At 40.2% G+C, this 19,362-nt stretch overlaps 3 protein-coding genes across 5 annotated transcripts in view; 1 reads left to right on the plus strand and 2 right to left on the minus strand.

The window, feature by feature from the left end:
* LOC149834620 (uncharacterized) overlaps positions 1-16,291 on the plus strand; it is a 77,571-nt gene extending 61,280 nt beyond the window's left edge. The window contains exon 8 of the mRNA XM_090011503.1: positions 16,135-16,291. The gene's annotated coding sequence lies outside the window, so the exon portion shown is untranslated. The remainder of the gene's footprint in view (positions 1-16,134) is intronic.
* On the minus strand, positions 1,450-4,818 carry UBC37 (ubiquitin-conjugating enzyme 37). Of its 3 annotated transcripts, none has more exons than XM_090011500.1 (6): positions 4,639-4,818; positions 4,494-4,563; positions 4,287-4,392; positions 2,538-2,636; positions 2,326-2,454; positions 1,450-2,235 (listed from the first exon to the last, which is right to left on the minus strand). In XM_090011500.1, exons 1-6 carry the CDS (start codon positions 4,775-4,777, stop codon positions 1,621-1,623), a joined length of 1,158 nt encoding a protein of 385 aa, XP_089867626.1. In that variant the 5' UTR covers positions 4,778-4,818; the 3' UTR covers positions 1,450-1,620. The 3 variants fall into 3 exon arrangements, with proteins under 3 accessions (XP_089867626.1, XP_089867625.1, XP_089867624.1); XM_090011499.1 differs by having other exon boundaries at positions 4,287-4,395; positions 4,639-4,801; XM_090011498.1 differs by having other exon boundaries at positions 4,287-4,395; positions 4,494-4,801.
* Positions 16,292-18,289: 1,998 nt separating the features above from the next.
* On the minus strand, positions 18,290-19,015 carry LOC149834622 (NDR1/HIN1-like protein 6). Its single transcript, XM_090009418.1, has one exon. It carries the CDS (start codon positions 19,013-19,015, stop codon positions 18,290-18,292), a length of 726 nt encoding a protein of 241 aa, XP_089865544.1.
* Between the last annotated feature and the right edge of the window lie 347 nt (positions 19,016-19,362).

Raw genomic sequence — 19,362 nt, forward strand, 5'->3', positions numbered from 1 at the left:
GTTGGTATGATTGAAACAATTGTTAGAAGACTTGAGAATTCATGTAGCAAAACCCTTAAGATTGTGTTGTGGCAATTAAAGTCTAGTTTACATCGCCGACAATCACACATTTCATGAGCGAACCAAATACATCGAAATGGATTGCCATTATGTCAGAGAAGAATTCTTAAAGAAAAACATTAAATTACCATATGTATCATTCGAGTATCAATTGGCGGACTTCTTCACCAAAACACTTCTGACACTGAGATTTAAATTTTTCCTTGGCAAACTCTCGGTTGTTGCACCGCGAGTTTGAGGGGAGGTATTACGATATATATATATTATCATTGTAATAGTTAAATACCCAATAAGGGTATTTTAGTTTTTTCACAACCTTGTAGTAAGTTGTATCCATTAGGGGCACAACAATCCTTTTATAGTCTAGGGGTTTTACTAAATTTTGAGGGCATTATTGTGAACAACTCATGGAGTCGTTGGGACCTCCATAACGGCTCTATTTCTAGCCGTTGGGGATTGTCCCAATGGCACTCAAGGGCCTTGTTATGTATAAATAGGGCTATTCCGCTTCATGTAAACTCAATGCTTTCTCAAGCATTTTAGTTATACAAATCCTTATAGTTTTTTTATTGTGTTCTTATCCCCTAAGTAGCCTATGTACGTGTTTATGTGATTAACCCATAAGTGGTCTGTCCTTTTGAATATTGTATTCTTGTTCTTGTTTCATTACACATAAAACATGGTACACGTCATTTTTGTCTGATTTTCCATTTAGTATACAAGGAGACACAACATGGGGTAAGTTGAAGCATCCCAGTGGCAGTCTGTAGATATCAAATATTTAGTTTAGGAATTTGTTGATGGGGTTTTCTCTCTTCTCCAATATTTGATCTCTTTTTTTATAAGTAGAATCAATTCATTGTGGCATGGAGATGATAATCTGAAGATCAATAAAATCATTTTTTTAAGATGCTAATCGATACCCACCTAATTCACCAGCCTACCGAACCAAGTTAGCACATAAGACTAGGAACATATTCTAATTGTTGGAGGGTAAAAAGAGCAATATCTTTGTACTAACCCAACAGAGGTTAGTAGTAACTATAGCTAATTTTGAAATTCTTTGTTTTTTATCTAGATAAACAATCTGTGCCTTTTTGAGAATTTACAAGTGTTAGCTGCATTTTTGGATGATGATGATGATGATGATGATAATAATAATAATAATAATAATAATAAAAGAATGAGTTATACGCCTACATCTTCCCAGAATGCACTTTCAACCAGTCATCAGATAATATATACTGAATTGATCAATTTTAACACATTTTTGTGTGGACTATTACAGCAAAAAATTATTTATGTTCAAAGTATACTGCAGTTTAACTTTCCTCTTAAATAAAATTCTCCGAGGAGATTGCAAGGGGGGAGGTAGAGCACTAGGTTAGCTTTTTAAATAAAAATTAAAGCATTTGTACTAGATTTCACTGGGTCTCTATCACGAACATATGATATTCATACAAAACAACTGCCTCAGCTGTTCATACAAAGAAAGATCAGTACAGGAATCCAGTAACAGGCAGAAAGGTAACTATTAAAGACATGACGATCTTTACTGGATCACTTTCTTCTGCTTCTCTTGAGAGACAACCTCGGTCTGACATTCTCTTCCTCATCACTTTCACTATCTAGCACAATAAACGTCGAGAAAACCTGCTCTCTTTCTTTCTGCTCGTGGCTAACATTAGAATCAACCAACTGTAATGCATTTGTTTCCTCACCTTTTCTAATAGGTGCATCCACTTTCCCATCTTTAAAGGTCGGTGCTACTTGCACCTGGTTCTCATTAAATGCACCTGCTTGTGCCTGCTTCTGTTGAGAATGCTTAATGGAAGAACCAACTTCGCTCTTGGATAGAGAGAGTGACAATTTTGTCTTAAGGCGCCCAAGGCCTTGATTTTCATCACATTCACCTCCTTGTGCTTGCTCCTGTTGAGCATGCTTGATAGATGAACCTACTTCATTCTGGGACAGAGAGAGTGATAACCTCGGCTTAAGGCATCTAAGGCCTGTAGCTGCACATTCCTTTCTGTCGCTATTAATGAATACTGATGATGAAGACTCTGGCATATTCCTGTGCAGACTTTTATATAGCTTGTTGCTGTTATCTACCTCCTGGGACACCTGTTTAAGTTCGGCACCTGATTCCTTAATGATGCACTGTATGGGAGATGTCTAGAACCAAATTGGGAATCAGTTAGGACTTTCATAACTAGTGATAATATTGGCCTGAATGCTAATTAAAGAAGTGTTTGTACCACTTACAGTAGCATTGCCTAGAAGAGGATCATTAGTTTCAGCAGTACTACAGATATCAGTGGCCTTTGCATATTTCTCTGTCCAAAAGTGCGCCTTCTGGTTGAAGGCCTGCCTGTTGTATTTGTAGTCTCTGCTCTGCATGACCAATCAGGTATCACATTAGGAAAGATACCAACCATGAATGGATCTCCTCCGACATTTGGGCTAGATGTACTTACAGCTTCATGCACAAGGCCATCGTCAGGGTTAGGCTCACTTAGTAACAGCCCAATACTCATTAAAACCGTAGAAATGTTGAGAGATGGTTGCCATGCTCCCTACAACAAATAGTGGCATAGATACTAGCTTTATCATCAAACCAAATAAAGCTACCACTGTTAATATTTAAACCCTTCATTGATTATGTAACAATTTATATTGAGCACCACATATATCAAATGGTAGAGATTATAAATGAATTTCATACGGATAAAGTAGAAAATAAAGATTATAAGCTATTTGTCAATTCAGCTTATTACTAAATCCAGGATGATAAGTGCATGAAGTGTGTTGAATAACTTAAATTGACATAGTAGCAAAAATTGAGAAAATTATTGATGTACAATATGAAAATTTTGCACATTTTATATTTCTTTCTATGTACTCATTTAAACTCTTTTCTGAAACTTCATTGGTAGTGGATTTCATCACTTCTCAGGGCGTTTACTAATATAACAATTTTCATGCAAACTATTAGATAAGCCCCAACCTTCTATATGACAATGGAGTGATGTATATGTGTTGATTGTATCTTGGGCACCTCCACAGGCAATCTTCTTCCCACTGCCAATGTTATTAAAATTGGTTAAGTGAATCAGTTTCTCAGGAAAAAAATCACTCCACATTGAATTATTTTTGAATTGGTGCATTTGAAAGTGGATTTCTTATTTAATTCCATCCTTTAAAATATGCAAGTGAGTTGACGCAGGGCAGAATCGGCCACAATTAGGCCAATTCTGCTGATTCGACTGAAAATCTGTTGATTCTTGTAGGGGGGCGAATCAGTCCTCTTATCTTTTTGAATAAGGACCAATTCAGGCAGAATCAGATCCATTTTAAATACTGCCATTGATATTGCTCCCTAGTCCCTACAACAAATAGTGGCATAGAATCATGAATACTAGGTGTATCAGCAAACCAATAATCAGCTACCATTCCTAATATTTTTAATCCCTCATTGATTGTGCAACAGCTTCTATTGGGCACCACATATAACAAAAGGTAGAAATTATAAATGAATTGCATACAGATAAGGTAGAAAATAAAGAATACTATTTACAAATTCAGCTTATTATTAAATGGAGGATGTCAAATTGAGAAACTCTAGAAATTATTGATATACAATATCATAAACTTTGTACATTTTAGATTTGTTTCTACCTACTCATTGTAAATTATTTTCCAAAACCTCATTGGTAGCGGATTTTATCACCACTCAGGGCGTTCACCATAACAATTTTCATGAGGAATATTAGACAAGCTCCAACCTTGCATAAGGCAATAGCTTCTCATTGCTAGTGCTTTATTTTCATTCTTTTTTCTCTCAATTGGGACCCAATTATGTGCATCTTCAGATGTGACTCATCTATACAAAGTATTTCACTAAAAGGAAGAAAATTTATGATGCCAAACAAGAAGAGTTTGAAATTTGAAACCAAAATAAAAGACAGCAAACTGCAAACCCTCTCTGTTTGCTGAATCAGGAAACGTACATACGAAAAACAGTATGTTCTAAATGACCCTCAAATATAAGAGAGACCCAACACAGCAAGATTACGTAGAACATCGCTCACACCCATATACTTACAGATATTGACAGCAGATGGGTACCATAACAAAAAGCCCTATAAATATCAAAAGAATGAGAAAACACCAAAATGAGCAAAATTTTGGGGGTTGGTGTGAAGGGAAAACACTGGTTTCTTTACCTTTGGGGGGAGATTGAGAATATCCAGACAGATGCGGCCGCCTTCGTCGATGTTGGGGTGGTAGATGGGCGTCATGAAGGTCGCGATCGGAGGATGCAAAGGGTATCTGCTGCATTTTTCAATCACCAACAAAAGGAAAATTGCTTAACATGAAGAGAACGAAGAGCGGACAGCAAGAGAAGCAGAAGAACCGAATTGGGGTTTCACCTATCGGGAATCTGAACCTTTATGCGGAATAATCCCTCGCTGTAGACGCTTCCTTGAGGTCCCCGCAAATCTGCATCGGGCGTTGAAACAACAACCATGAGAGAGAGAGAGAGAGAGAGAGAGAGAGAGAGAGAGAGAGAGAGACGGGCTTCGATTGTTGACAAGGAATTGGTGGTGTCGTCGGGGAGACGGAGGGAGACGCCTGGTGGAGGGTCGGAATGGAGCATTTGGAGTTCCCTCTGCATCCGCAGGCTCAGCCTCACTGCTTGGGCATCACCACCCATCTCTTTCTCTCTCTCGATTTTGCTTTCCCTACCTGGCAAAGTTGCTCATTCAAAAACAGAAGATATACAACAATAATACAAGCCATCAATCTTATGGCCCGTCCGTGGACCCGAGATGGGTCGAGTTTGGTTGACTGTGCAGCTCCAATCCCGAAAAGACCCAAGCCTAACCAGCCAAGAAGTAAACAGCGCGAGTTTGAGGAGGGAGGACTGGTGCAATGTGATTGTACACTTTTAGTGTGCTGCTGCACCATATCATCCTCCATCTTTAGGACCTGGTCGCCCACCATATTTGAGATACAACCCATAGATTTTTTTTTTTGAATTTTACTAAGCGGCTCAGCTTACCATACCTACCGTCACGGTCCTGTCAGAGTAAAACTCTAGCTTACCTCTTGACCCAAGGGAATCGCCAAACTTTGGCTTAATTAGAGTAGACGCCCATGAAATTCGAACCTAGACTGCATGTTCAACCGCCTGTGTAACGATCGCAACTCATACTCCTTGAAAAATGCAAATTTTTTTTATTAACCATTGCGGAAAACTTCTTAGAGACCCGGGGTCCTCACAGTTCTAATTTCAATTGGATAGTCAAACATCACAAAGGGACTTACATTTATCATCCACAAGAACACAAAACAAACCTTTTTATTTATGAATCAAAATTCAACTCCAGAGACAGTGTTCTACTCAACAGAAAATAAAGTAGCAACTAACTGAAACAAAAGAACTGAAAGAAACAACAAAACTAAAAGAACGAAAACAAGAACCACTCTGTCCGCAAGTGAAGCCGTAAAAAACCAAACATGATTCTCGTGCCCTCCTAGGAGTTGTCAACTTCACTGATCACCTGTCTCTGCGAAAAACCAATAAAGTAGGGTGTCAGAATCAAAATTCTGAGCACAACTACTTTCTTGTGAAACAGGTGAGACAAAGGGTTAAGATAAGATATCATGCAATAATTTGAGAGAAATGCAAATATGACAATTTATAGCATTTAAGAAAGTTTTTCTGCAACAGTTATAAGTACTAAGCATGCAAAAACATTAAAGCAGTAGCGAGTAACAAACCTTCAACATGCAACAGGAAGTAAACATCGCACACTCACCATTATCTAATGATTAAGGGAACAATTAAAATATGCATGATCTAATGCATAGCAGGAAAATGCATGACGTATATGCAATGCATGAATCCTTTTATTATCTTTCATTTAAGTTTTTCTTTTTTATATGCATACCTTATTAAATGCATACAACTTTAATTTTGTCTTTTTAATTATCATTGCCCGCGGATACACCAAATGCGTACAATCATTGAAGTTAAGTTAGGTTCTCAGGGTAGCTTAGAACACAAGTTGTATTTTATTTACTGGGTTCCAAACTCAATCCTCGACAGAATCACCTTCGAAACATTAGACCTCCACATCTAATGTCGGGGACACAAGGGACACCTCACACCCACAAGTGCCACTTTCTTGGTATATCAAAACAATAATTAAATCAAACACACCACCCATAGGTCAAGTGACGGACTCTCCTTAAAATCGTGGTCAAAAGAAGGAACCTCAATATCGGGTTCAGGGGACAAAAATAAAGCCCACATAGTTTTTGTATCTCACAGTCTCCCCAAGACTGAATCTCTAAGAACCCCATTCTCCAGATGGGAGATCCCAGAACGTATATTACACTACTCTTAACTATTATCTTTTATTAACACCCATTTATTGACATTTGCAATATCAGATGCATAAGTAAAGGAAAAAGCTCACATCCACCCCTACGAGGACCCTTACGGGACTCCGGCCCGTGAGAAAAACAAGAACAATATAGTAGAGTACAGTACCACCAAGTGTGATTCAAGTGATGCAATTAAGTATATAAGAAAAAGCAACCCAACTCACAACCGGTGATGGTCCATTTAGGCCAACAATGGATCACATCTCAAAAGCCAAAGTAATATATTATTTATAACACCAAACTCATGCGCCCAAATGCACATGGACTCATGCAAAACAAGGCTATTCATAAGCATAAAAATTTTCAAATCATATGCATCCCTATCATGTGTATTTCTTGCATAAATATATGTGTCTTCATGCCAATGCATACTCCCTTAGGTGTGAGTGCACGTGAATATACATAAACCCACCAAATGCACATGTTCATGTTACATAAAACATTAATAATCTGGAAAATACATGACAACACAATTTCACATGTATTATTTCATAACCACAAGAATGCTCATTACAATAAAAGTTTGCATATATTAAAATTCATATTTCCTACTTTCAAAACACATAATTCAGCATATGTCTGGGCTGCTAGTCGGGTATGTCAACCCCAAATCGGACAGTCTGCAGGTCAATCCAATGAAACAGTCCAGCCGACCTTATCGTCTAGCCCTATCAACACATACACAAGCATAGTTATATGTGTACACAAACAACCAACACTTGCAAAAATTCTGGTTTGCATAGTTGTATACAAGTTACCATTTTTTTTTTGTATTAACTATTTCACAAACCAGCACCCAGCCGACTAGGTCAGCTGGGCCTGCCTCGGCCCTGCTAAAACTTGCCCAGCACCCAGCCGACCCTGTCGGCAGGGCCTGTTGTGGCCCTGTCAATGGTTGGCCAGCACCCTAGTGCTCACCCCTAAGATCAGTTTTATATCTTCAATCAGATAAAACAATGCATAAGCTAAGTCTGGATGAGTCTACAATGTCAGATACGTAATAATGCCCATCGTAGCTAACAACTTGGTGCCCTTACCCATACAAGCAAATGATTCAACCATCCTAACATCTATCAAACTTACTGTATGTAACATTCTTGAGAAATATTAACTTTTTGTAACTTCAAATCTTGTTAACTGAGTGTAACACTTAGCCACATGATTTTAAACATTGTGATACAGTACAAACTGGATTTATCAACCAACCGAAATCTTCCAGACATGCCCAGTCGATCACTCAGTTGGGCCTACTGTCATAGGTACGGCCTAACAGGCCAACCGAACCAGGTTCGGGTCAGTCGTCACCTACACAATCTCGATGGTCATATATAAATTATTTTTCTTGAGAAACAATGAAAAACACCAAAAATACATATATGCAATAGTAGAAATCATGGATCCACTATTCCACCATGGATTTCCATAAAAAAGATGCATGGAATCCATCTCCACCCTATTCCTCAACCGATTCACAGAGAGGTACTCGTACCTTAGAACCGACACTTGAAGGGAAAAGCTCAGGGATGTTGATGGCGAAAAATGACTCAATCAGGCATCATCTGAGTATTTGCCGAACATAGGAAAGAGGTCACAGCAGGGAAAAAATTTAACGAAAGGAACAGGGAGAACAACTTCCCAGAACACAGACCTATGTCTGTTGCTCGTGCCTAAGGTCGCTGTCTTCACAGCGTACGCAAGCTTATCCCCTAGCCCCAAGGCATCCCCACACTTCGATCTAAGGGGTGCCCATGAGATTTGAACCTAGACCGCCTACCTAGCAACGTAAACCCCATCCCACTACGCCAAGTCCCTTTGGGCCTATGATACACATCGGCTTACGTAGAGGGGCGACACCCATGGGGATCGAGCATTGACTGCTTTGCCTAGCAGCCAAGGCCCAACCCCACTACGCCAACCCTTTCTTTAGGTTTTGAACCTACAACATCCCACTACAAGGAGACTTGCACTGACAGCTCCTACCAACCACGCAGAGCCTCATTGGTCTCCCCGAAAAGAGGGATCGGGCAGGGCATCACCCCTGCCTGTTGGCCAGAACAAGGGAGAAAGGGGTGGCAGGAGCCTATGGCCCTTTGTCGACCCTCGACAAAGCCCCACGATAGAGGTGGCAAGGTCGGCAGAGGCATCGTCGGCCACTTACTGATTCCTTGATGGGCACAGGAAGGGGGGGGGGGCAAGGGCAGCAGGGGCACCACCTGTCGTCCCTCGACAAGCCCCAAAAAGGCGAAAGAAAAAGGGGGATACACGGTAGGGGCCTCCAGTCTCCTGCCATCCTTCCGATGAACACAAAGACAAAGAGGGGGAGAGAAGAGAGGGAGAAGAATGAAGGCATACCTAGATCGGTCGGCGTCGTTGGCTACTGCAACCAGGGAGGAAAAATGAGAGAGGGGAAGGAGAGGCTGCGCGTCAGGGACTCCCCTCCCTCAGCGTTGTTTTAAAGGGTGAAAATGGAGGATACAGTTACACATTTCCCCCTTTTGTTTATGTTAAAAAGAAAACCCTACCGAGTTACGGATCCGGGTCAAGTCCTACCCGGGTCCGAGTGTTAAAAAAAGCTCTTTTTCTTTAAAAAAAAACATGGGTTTTACATCCTACCTCTCTTAAAAGAATTTTATCCACGAAATTAGAACGTACCAAACAAGTGCGGGTAGTGTTAACGCATATCTGCTTCAGGTTCCCAAGTGCACTCATCCAGCCCATGATGCTGCCAACACCTTCACGAACGGAATCGTCCTACTGCGTAGCACTTTTACCTGGCATTCCATAATCTCTATTGGCCTTTCTTCAGTAGTTAAGTCAGGTTGTACCTCGATCGCCTCATAGTGAATCACATGTGAGGGGTCAGGTACATACTTTCTCAACATCGAGGCATGTAACACATCATGAATTTGGGAAAATTGGGAAGGGAGTGCTACTCAGTAAGCGGTTTCTCCAACGCGTCCAAGAACCTCGAAGGGTCCAACATACCGAGGACTCAACTTCCCCTTCTTTCCAAACCAGAAGACACTCTTTGTAGGCGAGATTCAAACAAACACGTGGTCGCCTACCTCAAAATTGAGCTCCCTGCACTGTTGATCGGCATAGCTCTTCTACCTACTTTGCACTGTAATCAACCTTTGCCGGACCAAACACACTTGGTCTACATAATGTTGGATGATCTTTGGAGACTCCACTGCTCTCACTCCAACCTCATCCCAGCACACCGGGGATCTACATGGTCGACCATACAATGCTTCATACGGGAACATACCAATACTGATATGAAAGTTGTTGTTATATGAAAACTCCGCAAGCTTCACATGCTTGTCCCAATCACCTTCCTAATCCAAAGTACACGCTCTCAACATATCCTTAAGTGTTTGGATCGTACGCTCCGACTGTCCATCCGTCTGCGAATGGAAAGCAGTGTTGAACTTCAACATAGTGCCCAAGGCCTTCTGCAACTAGAACCAAAATTGAGACGTGAAATGCGGATCTCGATCTGACACTATCAAACGTGGAACCCCATGAAGTCTAACAATTTCATCCACATAGAGATCAACCAGGCTCTCCAAACTCTGACTGATCCTGATTGGAAAAAAATGGGCACTCTTTGTCAAACGATCTACTATTACCCAAATGGCATCTCGCTGTTGTCGAATCTTAGGCAACCCTACTATGAAATCCATCGAGATGTCATCCCACTTCCACTTTGGAATCTCGAGTGGCTTCAAGAGTCCACTAGGTCTCTGGTGTTCAATCTTCACTTGCTGACAGGTGAGACACCGAGACACGAACTCTACGATGTCCGCTTTATCCCATTCCACGAGTAAGTCCTCTGAAGATCTTTAAACATCTTCGTGGAACCAGAGTGAACGGAATATATAGACCTATGAGCTTCACTCATCAACTCTTCCTGCAATTCCTTCGGAACCCATCATCTGTCTCCGAACATGATGGTTTTGTCCTCCTCTCAGCGAAACTGCACTTCTGGCTTCTAGGCACTTTCGCATAACTTCTCAAAATCTAGATCTTCTGACTGAAGTCCCTCAATTCGGTCTATGATCTCGGGTTGTGCCTGCATCCCGGCACAAAGAATGCGTTTGGAGTCATCCAAAAAAGGCTGTCATCTGACAAACTCCTTGAGCAGATCCCAACTGCGCCCAACCAAGCTAGCTCCTATGACTGTCACCTTTCTGCTTAGTGCATCTGCCACCACATTTGCCTTACCTGGATGGTAAGTGATGGAGAAGTCATAGTCCTTCAAGAACTTCAACTACCTACGCTGCCTCAAATTCAAGTCTCGCTGAGCGAAGATATACTTGAGGCTCTTGTGATCGGACATGACCTCAAATTGTTCCCCATAAAGATAGTGGCACCAAATCTTTAGCGCGAAAACTACTACCGCTAAATCCAAGTCATGCGTGGGATAATTCTTCTTATGCACCTTCAGCTGTCGGGAAGCATACGCTATGACCTTTCCGTGCTGCATTAGAACACAACCCAGTCCAGTCTCCGATGCATCACTGTATACCACAAAACCACCCGTCCCTGAAGGCAATGTCAAAATCGGTGTCGTGGTCAACCTCTTCTTTAGCTCTTGAAAACTATCTTCGCATCGAGGGGACCACTCAAACTTCACTCCTTTCTGCAACAACCGAGTCATCGGGGCGACTATACGAGAGAAGTCCTAGATAAATCAATGGTAATATCCTGCCAATCCCAAGAAGCTTCTAATGTCTGTCACCGTCTTCGGTTGTTCCCATGACAAAATGGCCTCCACCTTAACTAGATCAACCTCAACACCTCTCTGGGATATCACATGATTGAGAAACATCACCCTATTAATCCAAAACTCACACTTTAAGAACTTAGCGTAAAGCTAATGTTCTCTCAGTGTCTGCAGCACAATCCGTAAATGCTCTCGGTGATCTTCCACACTTTCTGAGTATATCAGAATATCATCTATAAATACGATGACAAAAGAATCTAGCCACAACTTGAAAACCTGATTCATCAAGTCCATAAATGCTACAGGGGCATTGGTAAATCCAAAGGACATTACCAAAAACTCATAATGCCCATATCTGGACCTTGAAGCTGTCTTAGCAATATCCTCACTTTTAATCCTCAGCTGATAATACTCCGAATGAAGGTCAATTTTTTAGAATACCTTTGTCTTCCTCAACTGATCAAATAAATCATCGATCCTAGGCAGAGGGTACTTGTTCTTCACCGTCACTTGATTTAACATATAATAGTCAATACACAACCACATCGATCCATCCTTCTTCTTAACAAAGAGGACTAATACACCCCAATGGGATACACTCGGCTTGATAAAACCTTTGTCAAGAAGCTCCTGCAACTATTTTTTAGCTCCACAAGCTCAGCAGGTGCCATGTGATACAGAGCTCGAAAGACTGGTGTTGTACCAGGCACTAGCTCAATCGAGAACTCAATTTCTCGATGTGGTGACAAACCCGATAAATCCTCAGGAAAGACATTTGAGAATTCATGGACGACGTCTAACTGCTCCAAGGGTGTCACCTGGCTATCCTGAGTGGACACACTGGCCAAGAACACGACGCAACTCTGCTTGTGGTACTTGGAGATCTTAAAAGCTGAGATGATCTTTACCCCCGCTCACCGGTCTCGTCGAATGATATAACAATGCAGACAAGTCAGGACATTCCAAGATAACTTTCTTGCCCCGACACTAGAGGGTAGCATTATGTCTAGACAACCAATCCATACCCAGAATGTCATCATAAAACATCATATCTAGTATGACCAAGTCGGCAGACAACTCATGTCCCTCGATTATAATGCAAACTATTGGGAGATATCCCGCAGGTAGAGGATACACCCATAGGTGACATCACATCAAGAGCCCTTTTGAGGCTAGATGGAACCAAATCGAGCAACATTGCAAATGAAAAAGAAATAAATATATGGGTTGCACCCGAGTCAAACATCACACGTGCAAAGTATTCAACAACTAAGAAGATACCTTCAATCAGATCAATCTGCTTGCCCTGAGAGGTTGTTGTCGCCGCGTAGACCCGTCTATAGGTCTTGCGCTAATCCTACTACTGCTGAGGTCTCTGCTGTGGTGGTTGCTGCTGCTGTCCTTCAAGAGCCGTAGGCTTGTTCGGGCAGAAGGGAACAATGTGCTTTGACTGCTAGCATTGATAGCAGACCCCCTTGAATGACGGGCAAAAACCTAGTGGATGGTTCTTGCCGCACCTGCGACATGTCGGCTGGGCCTTCCCCTGCTATCTCTATGGATGAGGTTGACCCTGTTACGCACCCTACTGTCGTCCATCATGGGTCTGCTACTTCTTTCCACTCTGCACCTTCCTTCTTGCTGGTGGGTTCTTCCTCATCCCACTCGAAGAATCCCCTCCATTGCCGCCTCCCTTCTGGAAACTGCCCCTGGATCTCTCCCAATCCTCGGTCAGAACGGTAGCCGACTCGATCGCATCGGCCAAAGTAGTAGGTTGACTCATCAAGATGCGAGTCTGTAACCCGTCCTTCAATCCACGCACGAACTTTGCCTCCCTTACCTTCTCGCTGGCGAACAAGTTTGGGCAGTATCTCTCCAGACTCCTGAACTTGGTGGCATAATCCACCAAGCTCATGCTCCCCTGAGCAAGATCCAAGAACTGTTGTTGCACCTGCTTTTGGGCGTAAGAAGGGAAGTAGGTGTTCCTCTCTAACTACATCCCAAGGAACCGTCTCCATATCTATGTACTTCACCCTCCGCAGGGTGTCCCGCAATTTCTTGGCATTGCCCTTCAGCTGGTATATGCCAAATAAGGTCTTCTTTTCCTCGAAGACAGGTAGGACTTCAAACGCCCTCTCAATTTCCTCGACCCAGCTCTCGACAGCCTCTGGGTTGGCCTTGTCTGCGAAGGTTAACGTGTCCATCTTCAAGAATCTCTTAAAAATCACTCCTCTAGAGTTTGGAACCATCTCGACCTGAGGTTCTTGGGCTGCTGCCTGCGCAGCCTGTGCCTCCTATAAGACTTGGGCCATGTGCATCGTCTACGTTGTTTTCTCTGCCTACGCTGTCATAGCCTCAGTCAGGGTGTGGATAACACCCATCATGAAGTCCCTCTCCTCCTGCCAATTCGCAGAAGCACTGGCAGAAGATGAAGCACCACGACGTTCGTACATCTACAACGTATAAAATGTACGCAAAATTTAGATTCTTTTTATTTTTTGATCCTACCCCCTTAGGGTTGATCCTGTATAAATACTTTTAGAAGATCACATAAGATTACTAGTGTATCATATAATGAAGTTTACCTATGGATACAAGCAAGCATACAAAATGTTAATGCTTAAATAAAAGTATTTAAATAACCTTACCAGTGAAGAAGACTGCTCTGGAGGATGAGGCATGACTTGTTGACGCTTCAGGACAGAGCTCACAAACCAAAAATAAAATTTAACACTAAATGATGATAAAGATGTAAGTTTTTGTGGTGGCTCTTATACCAAACATGTAACAACCCCAACTCAAAACGCATATTTTTTTTTAACCATTGCGAAAAACTTCTCAGAGATCCGGGGTCCTCACAATTCTAATTGGATAGTCAAACACCACAAAGAGACTTACAATTATCATCCACAAGAACCCAAAGCAAACCTCTTTATTTATAAATCAATATCCAACTCTAGAGACAGTATTCTACTCACCAGAAAATAAAGTAGCAACTAACTAAAACAAAAGAACTGAAAGAAACAACAAAACTAAAAGAATGAAAACAAGAACCACTTTGTCCGCAAGTGAAGCCGTAAAAAACCAAACATGATTCTCGTGCTCTCCCAGGAGTTGCCAACTTCACTGATCACCTGTCTCTGCAAAAAACCAATAAAGTAGGGTGTTAGAATCGAAATCCTGAGCACAACTACTTTCTTGTGAAACAGGTGAGACAAAGGGTTAAGATAAGATAACATGCAATAATTTGAGAGAAATGCAAATATGACAATTTATAGCATTTAAGGAATTTTCTCTGCAATAGTTATAAGTGCTATGATCCTGAAGCATGAGTGACTGCAACCGGTGAACCCAAAAAGGGTCATGTGTTCGGGTTTTGAAGTAATATGAACACCACACCAGTCGTTACCTCCTCCAGCTAGGGCTCTCAGAGTTCTCCCGCCAGCATTAACTTCAAGCGTTCGATTGACTCAGCTAATTCTTGGGATGGTGTCTACCAACTTGTTAAGGACACAATGCGTGACTATTTACATGAAAGTTTTTTGACTGCTTTATAACACATATATGCATGATTGAATCACTATGAAAGTTTTTTGACAACCTTTGAACACATATATGCATGATTAAATCACTATGAGAGTTTTATGACAACATCAGAACACATATAAGCATAATTTCATCACTATGAAAGTTTTTGACAACCTTAGAACATAAATATGCATGCTTGAAGTACTATGAGAGTTTTTTGACAACATTAGAATACATATAAGGATGATTTCATCACTATGAAAGTTTTTGACTGCCTTATAACACATATATGCATGATTGAATCACTATGAAAGTTTTTTGACAACATTAGAACACATATAAGCATGATTCCATCACTATGGAAGTTTTTTGACTGCCTTATAACACATATATGTATGATTGAATCACTATGAAAGTTTTTTGACAACCTTAAAACACATATATATGCATGATTGAATCACTATGAAAGTTTTTTTACAACCTTAAAACACATATATATGCATGATTGAATCACTATGAAAGTTTTTTTACAATCTTAGAACACATATATAAGCATGATTTCATCACTATGAAATTTTTTAACTGCCTTAGAACACATATATGCATGCTTGAATCACTATGAAAGTTTTTTGACAACCTTAGAACACATATAAGCATGATTTTATCACTATGAAAGTTTTTGACTGCCTTATAACACATATATGCATGATTGAATCACTATGAAAGTTTTTGACAACATTAGAACACATATAAGCATGATTCCATTACTATAAAAGTTTTTAAACTGCCCTATAACACATATATGCATGATTAAATCACTATAAAGTTTATTGACAACCTTAGAACACATATATATGCATGATTGAATTACTATGAAAGTTTTTTGATAACCTTAGAACACATATATAAGCATGATTTCATCACTATGAAATTGTTTGACTGCCTTAAAACACATATATGCATGCTTGAATCACTATGAAAGTTTTTTGACAACCTTAGAACACATATATGCATAATTGAATCACTATAAGAGTTTTTTGACAACATTAAAACACATATAAGCATGATTGTGATACAAAAGACATTTATTTGATAGCCTTATAATACATATATGCATGCTAGAATCACTATGATATTTTTTTGACAACCTTAGAACACATATTTGCATGATTGAATCACTATGAATTTTTTTCTGTCAGCCTTAGAACACATATCTGAATTATGTTAATGTCCTTCACTTTACTGCTAGCTAGTCTATATGTAATTCATTCATGTTACTTTGATTGCCTTAGATTAGGTGCATTGCATATAATTTATTTCATTATATTTTGTTTATCAATACTAACATTTCTTTTCTCTTGTAGGATGCTGGAGATAATCAACGTAGAGAAGCTAATGGAGGCATGGATGAAGGGGCAGATCGAGACAATGAAGAAGATGATGCTCTGAATTTTGGCGATGATTAGATTCATGTGTTGAATTTATTGTACCTTCTTGTTGTTTCAAAAAAAACTCTTTGTAAATGTTCACTTGTAAATAATTGAAACTTGGCGAGGATTATAGTGGATCAATAAATTGTTTTAGCTGCTTTGTATATGTATTTTTTATGTGTACTTTGTTTTGTATACATAGGATATATAAATTGTACAACAAGAAAAATTTTTGCGATATTTATATTTCAAACAATTTTTTTAAATTTTTTTATTTTTTGTGATGAATTAGCGACGGATATTATCTGTCGCTACTTAGTATCGACCTCAAATTTAGTGACGGATTAGGGACGGATATTTATCCATCAAAAAATTAAATCGACCAATGTTTTGCGACGGATTATAATCAATCGCAATTTCGTTGCTACATTAGTGATGGATGTGTATCTGTCGCAAAACCAAATCTATGCGGATTAACGATGTCCTTGCGATGAATCATGGCATTCGCTAATTCATCACAAATTAACAACAAAAGTAGCGACAAATATTTTCTGTCGCTAATCCATCGCTAAACTGTTTAGTGACGGATTATGATCATCGCTAATCCACTGATTTTTTGTAGTGTAAGAGCTAGAAAATTTGATACTTTATAGGTTGTTGATATTTAAAGGCTTTCAAACCTAACTACTTGTCATAATTAGATGATTTGAGAGCCAACTCTCACTAACCAAGCCATGTAAAATACATATGTAACATTAAATTCATGAAAAAAACCCAAAACACATAAAAAATTTAAAGGAAAACTTTGTTTTTACCTTGGTGACATGACCTATATATATATATATATATATATATATATATATATATATATATATATATATATATATAGAGAGAGAGAGAGAGAGAGAGAGAGAGAGAGAGAGAGAGAGAGAGAGAGAGAGTAGTGGGTAGGTGCTTAACCCATGCTTAATGGCACTGACGGACGGTCAGTGCCCAAAAAATAACATCAAAAAATGCTCACAAAGCGGATGCACAAACTGGGAAAGCAGTGCACTTAGAGCGCCGCTAAAGCTCCAAGGGACATGTGCGATATTAAAAATTTCTAATGCTTCACGCGTCCCTCTCCCTCGGGACTTTAGCGGCACACTTAAAGCACTGCTAAAGCCCATTTGGCATTTTCTGACCCATTTTTTGATGTGATTTCATTCTTTTTTGTGCGCTGACCATCCATCAACGTGTGATGGATGGTCAGCGTGATTAAGCATGGGTTAAGCACCTACACGTGTGTGTTATATATATATATATATATAGAGAGAGAGAGAGAGAGAGAGAGAAAAAGAGAAAGAGAAAGAGAGAGAACAGGGCATTTCCAACACCTTTTTTTGCAAATCCAAGTTATCCAACCATGTAGATATATTTGGCATGGTGAATTTGCTAGGAATTAACTGTTGGATGGTGTATTTTTGATAAAAAACATTATTTTTGGATGCTTAAATATTTATGAAGATTATGAACGGTTGATTAAGCCTTAAAAAATCTTGAATGTGTATGATAATCAGATGATTCAAGAGTTAGTGCTTATAAAACCAAGCATGTAGATCACATCTGTAAGTTTAGATTTAAGAGACAAGATTAAAAAAATCATAAAAATTACAGTTCACATGGTAGTTCTCATATTTCTAGTTTTCACACACACACACACTATATATATATATATATATATATATATATATATATATATATATATATATATATATATAGAGAGAGAGAGAGAGAGAGAGAGAGAGAGAGAGAGAATTGTTCATCGTCAATAGCTTAATGTTAAAATGTCAAAATATAAAAAATAAAAATGTTCATCTGCTCTATCCATAATACATTGTCTTCAGCGTAACTGAAAAATTCTAATGCTATAATAATCCCTTATCACCCTTGAGAAAACCCCATGTCAAATAAATCACCTTGCACAAGGTAGATCCATTATGGACTGTACAACCTCCTTGAAACACGCATTTCTAGCAAGCCAGAAGCTTGGGAGTAAGGATTGTTTCTCAGCTAATGCAGAAATAACTGCAGAAACAAAACATGGTGGTCATAGACTGGCACTGAAGTGATACTCTATGGACTTGATCCCAATCTTCTTGTTTGGTGTCAAGCTGTCGACGACGAGCGACACATCGACAACGACCGTCACCTTCCTGAGCTTGAGACCGTCCAATTGCAGCACCACCGGCACCACCACATTGATCCCCAATGGCACCCTTCCTGTGTGCTGCTGCTCCATTAGTGCGGCCTGCAATCCGGTGCCGAACTTGCTCTTTCCGGTTAAGACCACGTCCATAACTGTTTTATTCATGTGTCCTTGATAGAAAGCCGGCAGCTTCCCTGAGCAAAGCCTGCTGCCAGAGTATGTGACTGCCACAAGGCCGTTTGGTTCATAATTGATGCCAATCTTGGTATTCAGGTTGTACGCGACAATGACTACGGTGAACTCTGAATACACGCTCAATTCGGAATCGACCTCGAATTTCGTGACGTGAAAATCTTTCACGTCGTACAAGGGGACCTCTGGATGGTAGGCATAGAAAAGGTAGGCAAAGATGCAGACCAGTGCAATTATCAACAAGAACAAGAAGCAGCACAAGCAGCAGATGCACCTGCAGCAGCAGCTGCTTCTCTTCCTTGGAGGATAGGACTGGTACCTTGGCACATTACGACGATAAGGAGGCGGCCTCGTCGACGGATTGAGGCTGTTTTCGGAAAGGAGGACATATTTCGGTGCATACTGCGGCACCGCCGAGGACGATTCGACATCCATTGGGTATGCCCCATGATGATTGCGATGTCCATAATAGTCTCCCATGGAAGGAGCTGATGAAAGCAAAATGTATGTATTGAGAAGGAATGAGATGGAGAGGCCTTTCCAAACTGAGAAGTCACAATGAAGAGGAGAAAGAAGATGGTGCAGGAAAGGCCTCCCCAACTCCAATAGGTACTCTTGTTTCTCAGGAACTAGGAAGGAGGAGTTGGTTTTTCTGTTGTGAAAGAGGGAGCAGAATGGATGAATTGCCAAGCGTTCCACTTGGACTCTGTTTTGAATGCATGGTTTGAAACAGCTCTTGAAATAGAGGCGCCTTAAAAAGTCATGTGAAAATGAATTCTAGT

The sequence above is a fragment of the Nuphar pumila genome, chromosome 6, assembly GCF_984573655.1.
Source record: "Nuphar pumila chromosome 6, dmNupPumi1.hap1.1, whole genome shotgun sequence".
Classification (NCBI taxonomy): domain Eukaryota; kingdom Viridiplantae; phylum Streptophyta; class Magnoliopsida; order Nymphaeales; family Nymphaeaceae; genus Nuphar; species Nuphar pumila.